The sequence below is a fragment of the Trichosurus vulpecula genome, chromosome 1 (assembly GCF_011100635.1).
Source record: "Trichosurus vulpecula isolate mTriVul1 chromosome 1, mTriVul1.pri, whole genome shotgun sequence".
In the NCBI taxonomy this organism is placed as follows: Eukaryota; Metazoa; Chordata; class Mammalia; order Diprotodontia; family Phalangeridae; genus Trichosurus; species Trichosurus vulpecula.
Window position 1 is genome coordinate 307,596,048 of NC_050573.1, and position 15,624 is coordinate 307,611,671.

The following is a 15,624-nucleotide window of genomic DNA, read 5'->3' on the forward strand; positions in this document are numbered from 1 at the left end:
TGAATTTTTTTCTAGAACAGTTAAGTTTTTGTGGTTCTTTGTGGAAGTGTGGTTTATAGTTATTTTGATTTATGCACTATCTCATCAAGATATTCAGCTAAGAAAGACTAACCCTTTAAATTGCCCTATTACTTTGACAATGTCACTACTGGAGGTTGTCAGGTAAGGACCAAGAGAAGGAAAGAATGAAAAAAAAGTTAACATAAAACGCTGTTTTGTATAATCTTGTGATTCTCTTCCCATGTGGTAGAAGCATGCTAACTATCCTTATGCCTTTTCAATGCATCTAGCCCTGACTGACACTACCACCCCCTCCCCTTTTTTGTGGAGAGGAGAACCTGCCACAGAAGAGAATTGTGTTGGTATAAATGTGCTTTATGAAGAAAAGAAAAGGGTGGTCAGCCACAAAAGAGACCCGAAGAGGAAGCCTCTTTATAACAATATCCACCCCTGTTGCTGCAGATGCCTCTGTGCCCTCTTCATTAACATCTATAAAGGATTCATGGATAACTTTTGATAAACTTAAGGGTCCAGTTAGAGATAGTCCAGAAAGGTTAGCTTTCACACTGTCAAAAACATCTGTCATCCCTAGTGTTTTTAACAGAGACTTTAGCTCATATTTAATTCCAAGTTTGAATCGGGGAAGTTGAACATCAACTTCTTTCTCTGTCATGAAAGAATTGGTCCACTTTTGGAATGTCTTCAAGTTGAGCTGTTTCTCAATCTAAAAGATAAAACACAGATTAAAAACTGATAGGGGATCATGTATTAAAATTAGATTTATTTTTATGGTTCTCTGTGGGAGACTGGCTGTATACACTGGCCCCTTTTCATTTGCCTTTACATTATAGTCAAGTTTCGCTGGTCTTAAAAAAATGTCTTCTATTCAACATGCCCCATCCATTGCTATTAAAATCAGAATTCTTGCTTGCATTTTATAATTCAACTTCTCAACTGCATAGTTGATAACTTGTTACCTCCAGTTCCTTACCTCCCCCCATCCCTTCTTTACTGCCTTTCACTCTGTTTACATAATCACCAATATATAAAAATTATTTCCTCTAAGAACATTACTGACTACTTTCACAGTCTCTTCTCAACTCATATCATCCTCAATCTCTCCTCTATTTAATGTTTGCTTTGCCTATAGCAGTTCCCTATATGATTCTACCCTACAATAGGTTAAAGTTCATATTTCTCTACAAAGACCAAATTATCTCTTGTAAAGATCCTAACTCTACATTATGTTGCTTGAAGCTTAACTTTATTCTCCTTCAATACAGGCACATGCCAGGCATGGTGGCACATGCCAATAGTCCCTACTACTGGATAGGCTGTGGCTGGCCTATCTCGAACTCAAAAGTTCAGAGTTGCAATCAGGTTAAAGTCAATCAGTAACCATAATAAGTCTGGCACCAAGATGATGAACCTTTAGAGGTAGGGGGCCATGAGGCTGACAAAGGAGGGGCAATCTGACAGAGATTAAGAAAACAAAGCAGGTCAAAGCTTCTGTACTGATTAGTGGTGGGATCAAGCCCCTGAATGGCTGCTACAATGCCACCCTAGATGTCACTTACAGATCAACTGTATTTTGTTCCACGTTCCCTTCCCTTCCCCCTTCCCCAGTTGTAATGCCTTTGTTTCCTCAGGGATGGACTCAGTTTTAACTTCTTTCACAAAGCTTCCTCTGACACAATCAACACCCAGCCAGAGAACAGGAATTTTTCGAACATTTTCCCAGGACCTCTCCATGGTACTTAACTCACTCATCTTGTGTCATGGTTATTTATGTCACTTGTCTTCCCACCTCCATTGATTTTAAACTTCTTAAAAGAAAAGCCTGCATTTTGTCTAGTTATGTATCCCCTAAACCTAACAGCGTTCCTTATAAAAATTAGGAATGGAAATGCTTGTTATTGAATTGAATAAGGAAACTGAGGCCCAGAGGTTCAAAGACTTGCCCAATATCACATAACTCCTTAGCAGGAGAGCTTGAACCTGATCTCCCAGTTGTTTGTCCAGTATGCTTTACACTGCACCATGCACCTTTACCTGCCTACATGGTACCTTTTGATTGTTCTTCAGGTGTTTCATTTAAGTATATTTTATTCTCCCAAAGTAGACTCTCTTCGAGGACTGAGACTAGAGCTTCTAATTCCTTTGACTCCTCCACAGAACCCCCACTAGATTAATGCTAAATAAATAATTCTTGAATGAACCATATGTGGCATTCATACAGTATATATGTTTATGTATACATTTCACTATAGCTTTACCTGTTCTATCTGCTCTGTGTCTTTTGGAAGAAGTATAATCATGCTTAGATCTCCACTAGCATATGGAAGCTCAAGGACTTGCATCTGAGGTTCTTTTATGAGAGCCACTTTAAATGTTCCGATTTGACGCATCATCTGCACAGGTACAGTCTGACCCTGTTGGGGGCAGGGAAAAGAAAAATATTAAATATTCTGTGGTGTGCAAAACATAAATGTGTATAGGATATGTGTATATATCTTTGTGTTTGTACAGCATGTGGCCACCATATATATTGTCCAGACATTGAGTTAGTCCATCAGTCCGCATATAATATCTTGGATGGATAACACCGCAGATGGACAAAGAACTGGATTCAAAATTGAATATGAGGCTAGAGTAAATCAAAATGCACTTAGGAAATTGCCAGTGCTTTCAACAATTTCAAACTGTTCCATGACACACAAAAAAACATCTATATTCTTCCAGTGATCAAATCAAAATTGTAAGTGACCCAAGGAAAAATGGAAAAATTGCACATCTGGGTATTGTGAGACAAGGAAGAGAGGAGAAGGAGCTCTCAGAGATCATCCTCAGTGTTTTCAGGTGAAAAAAATGAAAGTTTCACAACCCTGAAATAACTTTAAGGAATCTGTATGAACACAGATCAACTTTTGCATGGACCTTTTCTAGATTGTACTCATAGGATAACTGTATTCCCCAAATAAATGTTGACAAATATGGAAATGAGGTACATACCTTTCTTAGCTTAAAGAGCATTTTAGTTGTCTCTACTTCCTGAAATTTACTCTGCCACTGTCCTTTAAAGTAGATAGCATTCGCCAGGACTATAACAGTAGAAGTGTCAAGTGTTCCTTTATTAAACAGGTTCTTGATTTTTCCTTGTAAAACAAGGGGAAACAAAAACAAGTAAGAGGCACTGTTTGCTTTTGGTGATTACACAAACATGTTTGGGATAGTGGACCATTCACTGGAGAATCGGACCTGTTTTCCCACACTGATAAACAATCTAAACTGCCAAAGTTTTGTTTTGTTTTTTCTACATTACACATTCATCTTTCACTTCATATTACCATCAAATCAGAATCCATTCCAAAAATAAAAAAGGCTTCATTGTTCCTAGTCAGAACATGAGACCTTCTGGAAAGCACTAGTATCTTTGCTATGGTTATTTATGGGCAATGACTTCTCATACAAGAATGCTATTTGTTTGGAAATGTTTTCATTAGCTCTTTGTGGTATCCATTTTATGTTTATTAGTTTGAAGTTGTATTTTTCACAGCTTGGCTAATACTTGTATCACAAATATGGGTTGTGCCCACATTTTAAACAAACAATGTAGGAAAATCCACATTAAAAGAAAAAGATTAACCAAAAAGTAGTTATGCACATGTCAAACAAATTTCATAAGAAGATTCTCTGGAATATAAATGGCCTTTTTCACATTTAAGATGAGTCAATTTACAAAATTCTGTTTATATTCAACTTGGCAAATAGCTGCTGCATAAAGTAAGACACAGATATTTCATATAGCAATTTTGTACTAAATGATAACCTTAGTCCCAATGAGAAGGATCTTCCTAAGCAAACAGGAAGAAATAGATTTAGTGAAGTCATGTGATCCCATAACTAGGTGGTACAGTGGAGAGAATACTAGATCAAGAACCAGGAAGACACAAGTTCAAATCCTACCTCAGAGCCTTATTAATCATTTGATGATAGGCAAGTCATCTTACCTGTCAGACTTACTTTCTTCATCTACAAAATGAGAATAAGAAGAGTAAGAAGTAAACCACTGCAATTCTCCCATACTCACCTGCAAACAACCATAAAATAGAGCCCCAAAACAATTCCTAGAATAGCGGAACCAGCAAAAAGATGGGGGGGGGGTGGTAAAACAATCTTTTAGCCCAAGAAACTTGGAAGATAAGCAAGAAAGGTCCATCTCACTGGGGTGAAAAGGGAGGGCAACCCAGGACTGGAAGCATCCCAGCATGCCAGCAGCAGTCCCACCTCAGCAAACCACTAGGAGATCCTGAGCTCCAGAGCAGTAGAATAAGCAAATGCCAAGACCAGGACCCATGTGCCTTAGCATAGCTAAGGGAACTGGCAGACAGGCAGCCTCCAGAGGCCAGATTGCCACATGCTGCAGCACAGACCCAGGGAAACAGGAGATGCCTACCCTATAGGTGCCCAAATAAACAGGCAGCCATCAGCCAGCAGTGGTCCTGCCAGCCTTCAGCTTAGCTCTGGACAAACAGGCAGCCTACAGAGGCCTGACCACCATGTGCTTTCAGTGTAGCTACAGGGAAACACAGGAACACCCCACCAAGCATCAGCACATGCCAGACACCACCACTAGGACCCCAGCTCAGCACCAACTAATCATCCAGCAATGCCAGCCAACCCATACCCCATCCCCTCAGGGCAGCAACAGACATGAAGGTCCCTCAAAACAACATCAGCGTAGCACCAGGTAAACAGACTACAGCCCCTGGCACAAGAAGCCTGAGACAGCGCCCCTTCAACCCTGGGAGCAGATGTCAAATTTAAAAGCAAAGGAAAAGGCCAAAAAAAGAAAAAGAAACAAAAGGATAAGCAGGAAACAACAACAACAACAAAGAATCTGACCATAGAAAGCTACTATGGTGACAGGGAAGGCTAAGACACAAAATCAGAAGAGGACAACAACGTCAAAATACCTATGGGCAAAACCCCAAACAAAAATGGAAAGTGGTCTCAAGCACAGAAAGATCTCATGGAAGAACTCAAAAAGGAGCTTAAAAATCATGTAAGAGAGATAGGAGAAAAATTGGGAAAAGACATGAGAGTGATGCAAGAGAATTATGAAAAAATGAAGTCAACAGCCTGGAAAACTGCTTAAAAAGTAGAATTGGCCAAATGGAAAAGACACAAAAATCCACTGAAGAAAACAACTCCTTAGAGAGTACAATTGGCCCAATGGAAAAGAAAGTACAAAAACTATACCTTAAAAGTTAGAACTGGGCAAGTGGAAGCTAATGACTTTATGAGACATCATGAATCAAACAAATTCAAAAGTGAAAAAGTGGAAGAAAATATAAAATACTTCATGGGAAAAACAACTGACCTGGAAAATAAATCCAAGAAAGGCAATATCAAAATCACTGGACTGCCTCGAAGCCTTGATCAAGAGGAGGACCTGAACAGCATCTTTCAAGAAATTATCAAGGAAAACTGCCCTGATGTTCTGGGACCAGAGGGCAAAATATATATTCAAAGAATCCACCAATCACCTCAAGAAACAGATCCCAAAATAAAAACCCCAAGCAACACTATAGCCAAATTTCAGAAGTATCAGGGCAAGGAAAAATACTACAAATGCCCAGAAAGAAACTATTCAAATACTGGGGAATCACAGTCGGGTTCACAGGACCTGACAGCTACATCGTTAAGGGATTGGAGGTCATGGAACATGATATTCTGGAGGGCAAAGGGGCTAGGACTACAACCAAGAATCACTTACCCGACAAAATTAAGCATAATACATCAAGGTGGGAAAAGGTCATTTGACAAAAGAGAAAGATTTCAAAACTTCATAAGGAGAAGACCAGAACTAAACCAAAAATTTGACCTCCAATATTAAGACCTAATAGAAACGTAAACAGGTAAAAAGAGAAAAGAAAACAAAAGGGATTCAATAGATCTAAACTGTTTACATCCCTACACAAGAAGATGATACTTGTAACTCTTAAAAATTGTATCACTAACAGTACAGATAAAAGAAATATACATAGACAGAGGATAAGGGTTTAAAGTGAATTTGAGGGAATGACATAAAAAAACTAAGGGATGAGAAAGAGAAGTACAAAGGGTACAGAAGGAAGGGAGAGTTAGAATGGGGCAAGTTATCTCACATGAAGAGGCAAGAAAATACCCATTACAGTGGAGAGGAAGATGGGCAGGTAGGTGACAAGCATCACTTGAATCTTATTCTCATCAATGTTGGCTCAAAGAGAGAAAAATATGCACAATCAGCTGAATGTAGAAATCTGTCTTACCCAACAAAGAAGTTGGGGGGGGGGAGATTAAGTAAAGGGAGGGGTGCCAACATAAGGAGAGGGCAGATCAGAGGAAGTGGTAGAAAGAGACGAAAACACTGGTAAGGTGGGAAAGGGTGAAAGAAGAGAGAGGACAAACAGGAGGAATAATAGGATGGAGAGAAATACACAGGTAGTAATCATAACTGTGGATGTGAATGGGATGAACTCTCATAGAAGCGAATAGTGGAGTAGATAAAAAACAGAATCCTATAATATGTTGCTTACAAGAAACACATTTGAAACAGAGACACACAAAGAGTAAAGATAAAGAGCTGGAACAGAATCTATTGTGCTTCACCTGAAGTGAAAAAAAGCAGGGGTAGCAATCTTGATCTTAGACAAAATAAAAGCAAAAATAGACCTAATTAAAAGAGATAAGGAAGGAAACTACATCTTGCTAAAAAAAAAAAAAGCCACCATAGACAATGAAGCAATCAAATTAGAAGACCAAGGAATAGTCTACCTGTCAGATCCATGGGGAGGGGAAGAATTCATGATCAGACAAGAGATAGCATTATGAAATGTAGAATAAATAATTCTGATCAAATTAAATTGAAAAGCTTTTGTATGAAAAAACCCAATGCAACCAAGATTAAAAGGAAAGCATAAAGCTGGGAAACAATCCTTACAACAAGCGTCTCTGATGAAGACCTCATTTCTCAAATACATATAGAACTGAGTCAAATTTATAAGAATACAAGCCATTCCCCAATTGATAAGAGGTCAAGGTGTATGAACAGGCAGTTTTTAGATGAAGAAATAAAAGATATCTATAGGCATATGAAGAAGTGCTCTAAATCACTTTTGATGAGAGAATTAAAGCAATTCTGAGATACCACCTTGCACCAATCAGATTGGCTGATATGACAAAAAAGAAAAATGACAAATGTTGGAGAGGATGTGTGTTCCAGTTTTTGGAACACTAGTGCATTGTTGGTGGAGTTGTGAAGTAATCCAACCATTCTGGTTGGATTGCAATTTGAAACTATGCCCAAAGGGCAACCAAACTTTGCATACCCTTTAAATACATATTAGGGGTGTGTGTGTGTGTGTGTGTGTGTGTGTACATATACATATATGTGCATGTGTGTGCATACATACATGTGTATATCCATACATATATGTGAGTGTATATAAAAGAAAATTTGATATTAATAATATGAATAGGTAGTGTGGCTTAGTGGTCACAGTACTAGACTTGAAATCAGGAAGACCTGGATTCAAATCCTGCCTCTGATACCTCGCTCAATTTGTAACCCTGAGCAAGTCATTTAACCATCTAGGTCCTTCAAACTACTTTCTAGGATTTACCTACTGAGTCAAGGAGAAATCCCACTCTGTATTACTGAAGTGAATTCTCATACCTAAAGTTCCCTGTACTTACAAAATCACAGATCCTTTCTGAGTTTACATAGAATACTTTGGCTAGAGAGATACAATCGTGTTTCAAGGCACTAAACTGTATCTTGGTGATGGCGGTGATACTATTCCCATTCCCAAGGTCTTTGGAGGCAGACCTCATTTTCACCTAGGACCTATTTATATCTGTTGTAATGGATATTAGCAGTAAGTTGTCTGTGTAAACAGTAACAAATGCCATACTCATAGCTAAATGTTATAGTCTAACTCATCACACTAAAGTGAAAGACTTAGATGTTATGTAATTTTATATGTAGCTCTAGAATGATGGTTCAAGAAATCATTGACTTATTGATTTAGAGTTAAGAGAGAACTTTGAGAACATTTAATACAACCCTCTCAGTTTACAGGTGAAGAGGCCAAGGCTCTTCAGAGGATGCTACAGGGCCATTCAGATTCTATAAAACTACTTTTAAAGTCATACATCTGCTCCTAAAATGAGTTATTTTCCCTTTAGATCACTCAGGTCTTAGAGCTTCATGTGTTCAGTTTAAAAAGAAAAACTTTGATATATTTAAGAACATAGAATATTAGAATTGGATGACATCACCTAACCCCTTCATTTTACAGATGGAGAAACTGAGGCCCATGCAGGTTAAGTGACTTGCTCAAGATCACACAGTTAGCAGAGTTAAGATTTAGAACCCATGTCAAATTCTAAGCTGCATGACCAGCACTCCGGGATTTTGTGAAGCGTATTCTTATTCGGGTATGAGTAGGACTAGGTGGCCTAAGAGGGCCCCTGCAAATCTGACATGAAGGAATTCTATCTCTTGACTCCTAATTCAGTGACCTTTCTCCTTTGGCATTATGGAAACTTTTCAGTCATAGGCAGAGAGACCTGCATCCTGCATCCTGCAATTCTTCACTCTATAAAGCAGCCCTTTGTAGTGGCCATTTGGAAATATCCCTTCAGTGTATAACACAGTTATCTTTGGCCTGCATTTTCACTGTCGGGAATTACAAGGGCCCTGACCTCTCTCAGCTGACCTCTTCAGCACCTACTCAGAGAAGGAGCCTTGCCCACATTCTTGAATACATACAGTGTAGACAGAAACTTGGCAGGGCAGCAGTTGGAACGTGACTCAAGCTTACCATTGGTCTTACTTTCAACCCAAGCATTGATCATTTTCCTGGTTTCCTCTAGATTGTGCTGGAAATCTACCGTCTGCAGATTGGATTGGTAGAACTTTTCTGAACAACTTAAATATTGCTGTAATTTAAAAGACAAATTCACAAAAATCATAAAGACAGAATGAGAATAAAGCCACTAGCTCAGTAAGACTCTTAAAATAATCAGCACAATTCATACTAGACCAGTATTTTAAGTGTAACATGTAAGTCTCCCTTGAGGAAAGATAAGGGAGTGGGGCGGGACGGGGAAGGGACTCCAGAGATGTCTATTCTTGCCTCCTTATGAACCACATCTAGACAGACCCATGTGCACACATGTAACCCACATGGGCAAAACACAGAACAGTACATCCAGAGACTCCCCTCCATCGGGTTCATGGGATGCTTTCCTGCCCCTTTTGGAGATGGGAGACTCTGGCCCAGGGAGGCTGAGTGATTTGCCTGAGTATACATGATTAATTGGTGGCTCCAGTGCCCAGATCTGCCCAAGTCCTAGGCCGGTTCGCTCCCCACAAAACTCTGCTGTCTTCTTGTTATTTGATTCAGTCAAAATTTGCAGAGGGTTATAGCAGATGATTTCTAAAGTCATACGGAGCAGAATCTGCTGGGTAGGCAAGCTTTGGGGACAGGCTAAGAGGCAGCTAAGTGATATAGTAGATAGCATGCCAGTCCTGGAGTCAGGAAGAACTGAGTTCAAATCTGGCCTCAGACACTTGCTAGCTGTGTGACCCTGGGCAAGTCACTTAACTCTATTTGCCTCAATTTCCTCATCTATAAAATGAACTGGAGAAGGAAAATGGCAAACCACTCTAGTATCTTTGCCAAGAAAACCCTAAACGAGTCACAAAGAGTTGGACACAACTGAAAAATGACTAAACAACCACAAATATGTGGAGTCACTGACTCGCTAGCCCCTTGTCTTTTACAATGTACCCCCACACAAATTACAAACCAATCAAATACCTTGGATGATCCAAGGACTTCAAAAACAGTGATGAGAGGGTTTGTGGAGGGGTTTGTCTTATGTCCAGCCACATTGTTTTGTACTTGGCAGGAGCCAAGTTGCAGAGTCAGCACATAGTAAAAGCCCATTTTAAAACACAGCATTTACCTAACCTCTCTCAACCTCAGTTTATTTATCATAAAACAGGGAAAATAGCACCTACTTCAGGAAGTTGTTGTAAGGATCAAAGGACATCATATATGTAAAGCTCTTGGCAAGCTTTAAAGTTCTAGTAAATGTTAGCTATTATGGTTATTTTCCATACAAGAAGGAAGTTTGTCTAGATCAGCTTCCTTCCAACTCTAAATTTAATATTTTTGACCCTTGCTAGCTTCCTACAAGGTATTTGTTTGCAAACCAGAGGAGAAACATGCCCAAAAAAACATGCATGGCCAGTCATTCAGGACTAAGATCTCCTGATCCCTGGTCCAATGCTCTTTTCACTACCCTACAATGTTCTCTGCTCCAGTGGAAATTACATTTGAAGGTAGAGTTATGGGAAAATAGATAAGGTTATCCTTCTCTGTTTTGTTTGGGGGATCCAGACAGATTTCACACTTTCTAGTTCTTCTTTTACATGCAGATAGGCAACTGTTCTGCAATTTATAATTTCAGTTGCCTGTGGCATTGCGGGCATTGGTGACTTGCCCAGGGTGACATAGTCAGTATATGTCATAGGCAGGAGCTAAACCCATGACTTCTTGACCCCATAATCAGTCTTCTAGGCCCAATGCAAATCTGACTTTCAACTGGTCAACCTAAGGGGAATAACATATATAGTCCTTCCAGAAGTGAATTTTTCAGGTGCTTTTTAATGCAAAACCAACTTTAAATTGTGAGAAACTATTAAATATTCTTCTGCAATTCAGCCCAAAAAAACCCCGATAATAAAAATACCCAGTGGTTCCAGATATCTTGGTAGGGGATTCCAAGAGTGCTGCTTGCCATGAATACCGCCATTCCTGATGTACTTACTGGATTTAATTCAATATTCTTTGAACCGTAGAGTTTGTTGGCGATGCTGACTGTGTAATTACTGTTCGACCGGCTGATCTGAGAGAATAGTGCTGGAAACTCTGAATGTATCCCTCCAGTTATGCCACACTAAAGTACCATTAAACAAAGAATGGTATGTTAAGTTATTTGACCTTTGGCCGATGGAGAGTGCTTAGCAAGATGAAAACAAAGGTATAACCACACTGGTTTATTTCAAATACTCAGGATACTGAAGGATATAGAAAAAGAGACTGTATATTTAAAAATAAAAAAGCAAGTCTTGCCCAGGCTTAGGAATTTGGAGAACTAACAATTATAGTTCAAATTTTTATGTCTTTGTTCCAGGTCAATCATTTCACACACTGTTACAATTTCCTCATTTTTCTCAGCTTTCTTGCCAACCAATTCTAGGTTTGTGTTGATTTAATCAAACATAATAAATTCCAAGTTGAACTGAGCTTTTTTTAAAAAAAGAACATATATATCTCTTGTCTGCCTTCCAAGTCATTCTTGATTAGCCTGTGTTATAGTCTTTGTGAAGCTCTCAAGGCTAACCATGATACTTCTACCGTTCTTATATCCTTGATCCCATTCCCCCCTCGTTGCCTCTAGGAAGACACTTCACTGAAAATTAACATTTTCTCATCTTCAATATCTTATCTGCTGACTCCCTCTTCACTACCTACAAACATATCTAGATTCCTCCCCGACTGAAGCTTGCCTCAGACACTATCAGGAGCACCTGGAAGTTTCCAGCCACAGCTGGTGCCGAGTAAGATTGCCCTCCCTGCTACAGGCCACATTATATCTTCCTGAAAATTCCCTCTTCCCCTTTTCTCTTCTTGGATGAACACTGATCTTTAGGCCCACTCTTCTTTTCTCAGTGGTGGTAGGCCTCAGGCAGATACATATACACACATACATACATACACACACACACACACACACACACACATACACACACATACAAGTATCCTAAGGACTCCTGGTCGTTGCCATCAGCCCTGACGCTGAGCCCTTAGAACCACAGGCCTTTTGCATCTGACCTGGGGCTACTCTCTTCCACATGTGTTGTCTTCCCAGCTTATGAGTATAAGCTCCTTTTGTGCAGGGATTGTATTTTGTTTCTATTTGTATCACTCACACTTAGCACTAAGCTCTTAATAAGGGCATTTTTCATTCATCCAATCTCCCCCGCCCCCTTAAAAAACTTCCAGTCAAATTTGTCATTGCCTCAAGCTCTTCTCCAATTATCTATCCTTCCTTTTTGCCACTAAACTACATTTACACTAAGTGCTGCTTCTAGTCCTTTGCTATTGGCTTCTGATCCTCCAGTCACTGAAACAGCTCTCCCCAAGGACACTAGTGAGTGGCAGCTAGGGGGCAGCATAGAGCACTGGAGTTAAGAGTCAGACTTGAATTTGGTATTCCACCTCAAACATTTATTAGCTGGGTGACTATGAGTAAGTCTGTCATCCTCAGTTTCTTCATATGTAAAATGGGAGAAAATTATAGAACTTCCCTGAAAGGCTTAAGTGAGCAACAAATGAGATAATGTATGTAAAGTTCTTTGAACACCTTAAAACACTAGGTAAACGCTAGCCATTAGTATCTTTTAACTGATAAATCCAATTGCTCTTTTCCTGTTTTCATCTTTTTTTGACCATTAAGCAATTATTGATAATTTTAGCCCCTTCTCCTCTCCTCACTTATGAACCTGCTTTCTCCTGTTCTCCTCCTCAGATTCCCTTACTGACTCGCCATCTATCTTCCTCCCTTTAGTAAGGGTTCTATAGAACCTCTTCTCTTCTCTTTCTGGGACATCTCTCCCTTAATAACCTACCTCATCAGCTCCCATTCTTTATCAATGACTCCCCAAGTCTGGATATCCAATCCTAGTGTTACTACTGAATTCTAGTCCCTGCTGGGCATTTTCACCTGGATGTCCCACTGACATTTCAAACTCAACATATCCAAGACAGAACTAATTACTGCCTACCCTTCAAACTTCACTGTTTCTATTGGGGGCACTGCCATGTTTTTAGTCACCCGTATTTGTAGTCTTAGGGTCATCTTTGGTACTTCTCTCTTCATCCTTCTGCATACATAAGTTGCCAAGTCCTGCTAATTTTTACCTCCAAATCTTTATCATCTGTCCTCTTCTGTCTAGTTCAGACCTTCATCACCTCTACCTAGACTATTACAATAGTCTTCATTAAGCTAATTGAGGAGCAGAATGAATAAGCTTGCTGATCCTAACTCTGCTCGATTAATATTGCTTCATCCTATTATGTCAGGATAGACTTGTCTTTGGGACAGTGGTTTTCATACCTTAGGGCAGATAGGTGGCACAATGGATAGAGCATTGGGCTTGGAATCAGAAAGACTCATCTTCATGAGTTCAAATCCAACTTCAGACTAGCTGTGTGACTCTGGGCAAGTCACTTAAACTTGTTTGCTCATGTGTCAAATGAGCTGGAAAAGGAAATGGCAAACCACGCCAGTATCTCTGCCAAGAAAGCCCTAAATGGGGTCACAAAGAGTCAAACACAACTGAAACAACTGAACAACAACAATTTCATACCTTGGAAGATTCCTCAAGCTCTAGATTGGATGATTCCTTCATATAACTAACGTGTAACACCTAAGACAAGAGAGATCAACTTCAGAGAAAATAAAGGAAGGATACATAGAGGTCATTCATTATAAACAACTCTGCCATGTTGACAGGTTAACCTTTTATGTCACAGTAGCTATTATGCCAGGTCTATTCACAATTACATAGAGTATTATATGGTGTCTCCTATCACAGCACCCTGATTTCAAGTAAGGAATAATCCAAAAGTACCCCGAGTTTAGAGAGGGGAAGGATAAAGAACAAAGAAATATGGACATAACTGAAGTGGTTAAGAGTCTTGAAATGTATTAAAAGGTCTATCAGATGTATTTTCTCTCCAGCATTTAGTTCACTGGATTAGGCCAGGGTCACAGAAAAGGGTAATCATAGCAACATTGAGACCAACTGCTACCCATCTATTACTGAGAGGTAGATAGGAGACTATTTTTACAAAAGTTATACTCATTAAGGACAGTAACTGTTTTATTTTTGTCTCATATTCCCAAAGCCCAGCACAGTGTCTGAAATATAATATTAATAAATCAATGCTTGCTGGTTGATTGATTCTCTCTCTACTGGTGCTGCTGATTAATGCAGTGATTTGGTGAAGGAAGTGATATGTTTCTGTAAAAATATATATTTATACATAGGTTGATAGAAATATTATATATATGTATATATACATACATATATACAATCATAATACAAGTGCCCAGTCAGGAATAAAGGCCAACTTATTAGCAAGCCTTATTACAAAGATACTTATGCATTGACTAATGAGCAGGAGTTTACTAATGCCAGCTACTCCCCATATCCCCATCTCATCTCAACCCCATGCCCAGACACAGAGCTTTGAGCATCACACAAAGAAGTATTAGTCCCAGTGATAAGAAATATCTAGAAAATTCCAATAGAAAATCCCAAGAACTCTCTGTTATTACGTGATATCGCTCCTAGGGAAAGCAATAGAGCTAGACTGAAGCTAGGCAGACACCTCCAGCTCAGAAGCTAACCCAAACCTTTCTGACAGTAGCTTGGACATTCCAAAGTCCTCCAACAGTATAGTTCTATTAAGTATATTCCCTTTAAAGCTACCTCTTCTTATTTAAGAGGCATGAGTTGGTTCATGGTATTCAGTCCTCCACAGTATAGCAATCTCTGAAATGTGATGGGTTTGAAGGGCTTAACTCAGGGAGAGATTCCCTGAAGGCCCATAGGTAAACACTTACCCCAAACCATACATACCTTTCCCATTTGTGCTGCACTGTTGCCTCGGGCACCCAGAAAAAGCATACTCAGGGCATAGAACAAACTCACAGGGGAAAAGAAGACATTGTCCTCAACATGGTTCCTGCTCAGTTCTTTAAAAACATCCAAGCCAAATTCGACATTAGCTGTACTGAGAGAGTTCATTTTAAACCCAGAATTGTCTATGAAAAAAAGAAAAAACAACTTTAGGATATAATTTGGTAACCTAGACTTTCATCAGAAGGTTAGCATCCCAAGTTTAATGGTCTTGGGTTGAACATTTCAATACAAATGGCAAACAGCTGACCACTGACCTGGCTGCTTTAGGTCCTGAGATGAGATGATTCAAAATCCTCTTCTTTCAATCAGTCAATCACCCAACTAAAAAAGAACTTATTAGGCACCTACTATGTAGTAATCTCAATGCTAGGTTCTGGAGATATTAAGGTAAAAGTAAAACAGTTCCTACCCTCAAGTTGTTTATATTCACATGGAGAGAACAATATACATGTGTAATGGGGCTCCTCCTTCTCCTCCTCCTCCTTCTCCTCCTTCTCCTCCTCCTCCTTCTCCTCCTTTTCCTCCTCCCCTACCTCCCCCCTCCACTCCCTCTTCCTCCTCTCTCTCTCTCTCTCTCTCTCTCTCTCTCATCTTACTCTACAGGTGTACTGGAGCCAACTTGTACCAACACATGAGAATCAACTGTCAAATTTTCAGTGTAAGCATTTATGCCTCAGAAATTGACAAACTCTACAAATTTGTTTTCCTGATTGTTTAGACTTGATAAAATGATGGAGAAAATGTTAATAATGCACATTAAATTTAAAAGTGTGTCATGTGTATATTTTTTT

At 39.4% G+C, this 15,624-nt stretch overlaps 1 protein-coding gene across 1 annotated transcript; it reads right to left on the reverse strand.

Moving 5' to 3' along the window:
• Window positions 1-286: 286 nt before the first annotated feature.
• On the reverse strand, window positions 287-14,938 carry SERPINB11 (serpin family B member 11). Its single transcript, XM_036744442.1, has 7 exons — window positions 14,771-14,938; window positions 13,493-13,552; window positions 10,888-11,016; window positions 8,871-8,988; window positions 3,013-3,155; window positions 2,277-2,432; window positions 287-724 (listed from the first exon to the last, which is right to left on the reverse strand). The coding sequence occupies exons 1-7, from the start codon at window positions 14,936-14,938 to the stop codon at window positions 287-289; spliced, it is 1,212 nt and encodes a 403-aa protein (XP_036600337.1).
• Window positions 14,939-15,624: the final 686 nt, after the last annotated feature.

What these genes read in the sequence shown, in the direction of transcription:
- SERPINB11 (XM_036744442.1), bottom strand. Translation starts at nt 14,938, where the DNA reads ATGAACTCTCTCAGTACAGCTAATGTCGAATTTGGCTTGGATGTTTTT. An exon ending in AGCTTGAGGAATCTTCCAAG is followed by an intron (nt 11,017 to 13,492) that starts GTATGAAATTGT and finishes ATGGTACTTTAG; the next exon opens with TGTGGCATAACTGGAGGGAT. An exon ending in AGAATATTGAATTAAATCCA is followed by an intron (nt 8,989 to 10,887) that starts GTAAGTACATCA and finishes TTTAAATTACAG; the next exon opens with CAATATTTAAGTTGTTCAGA.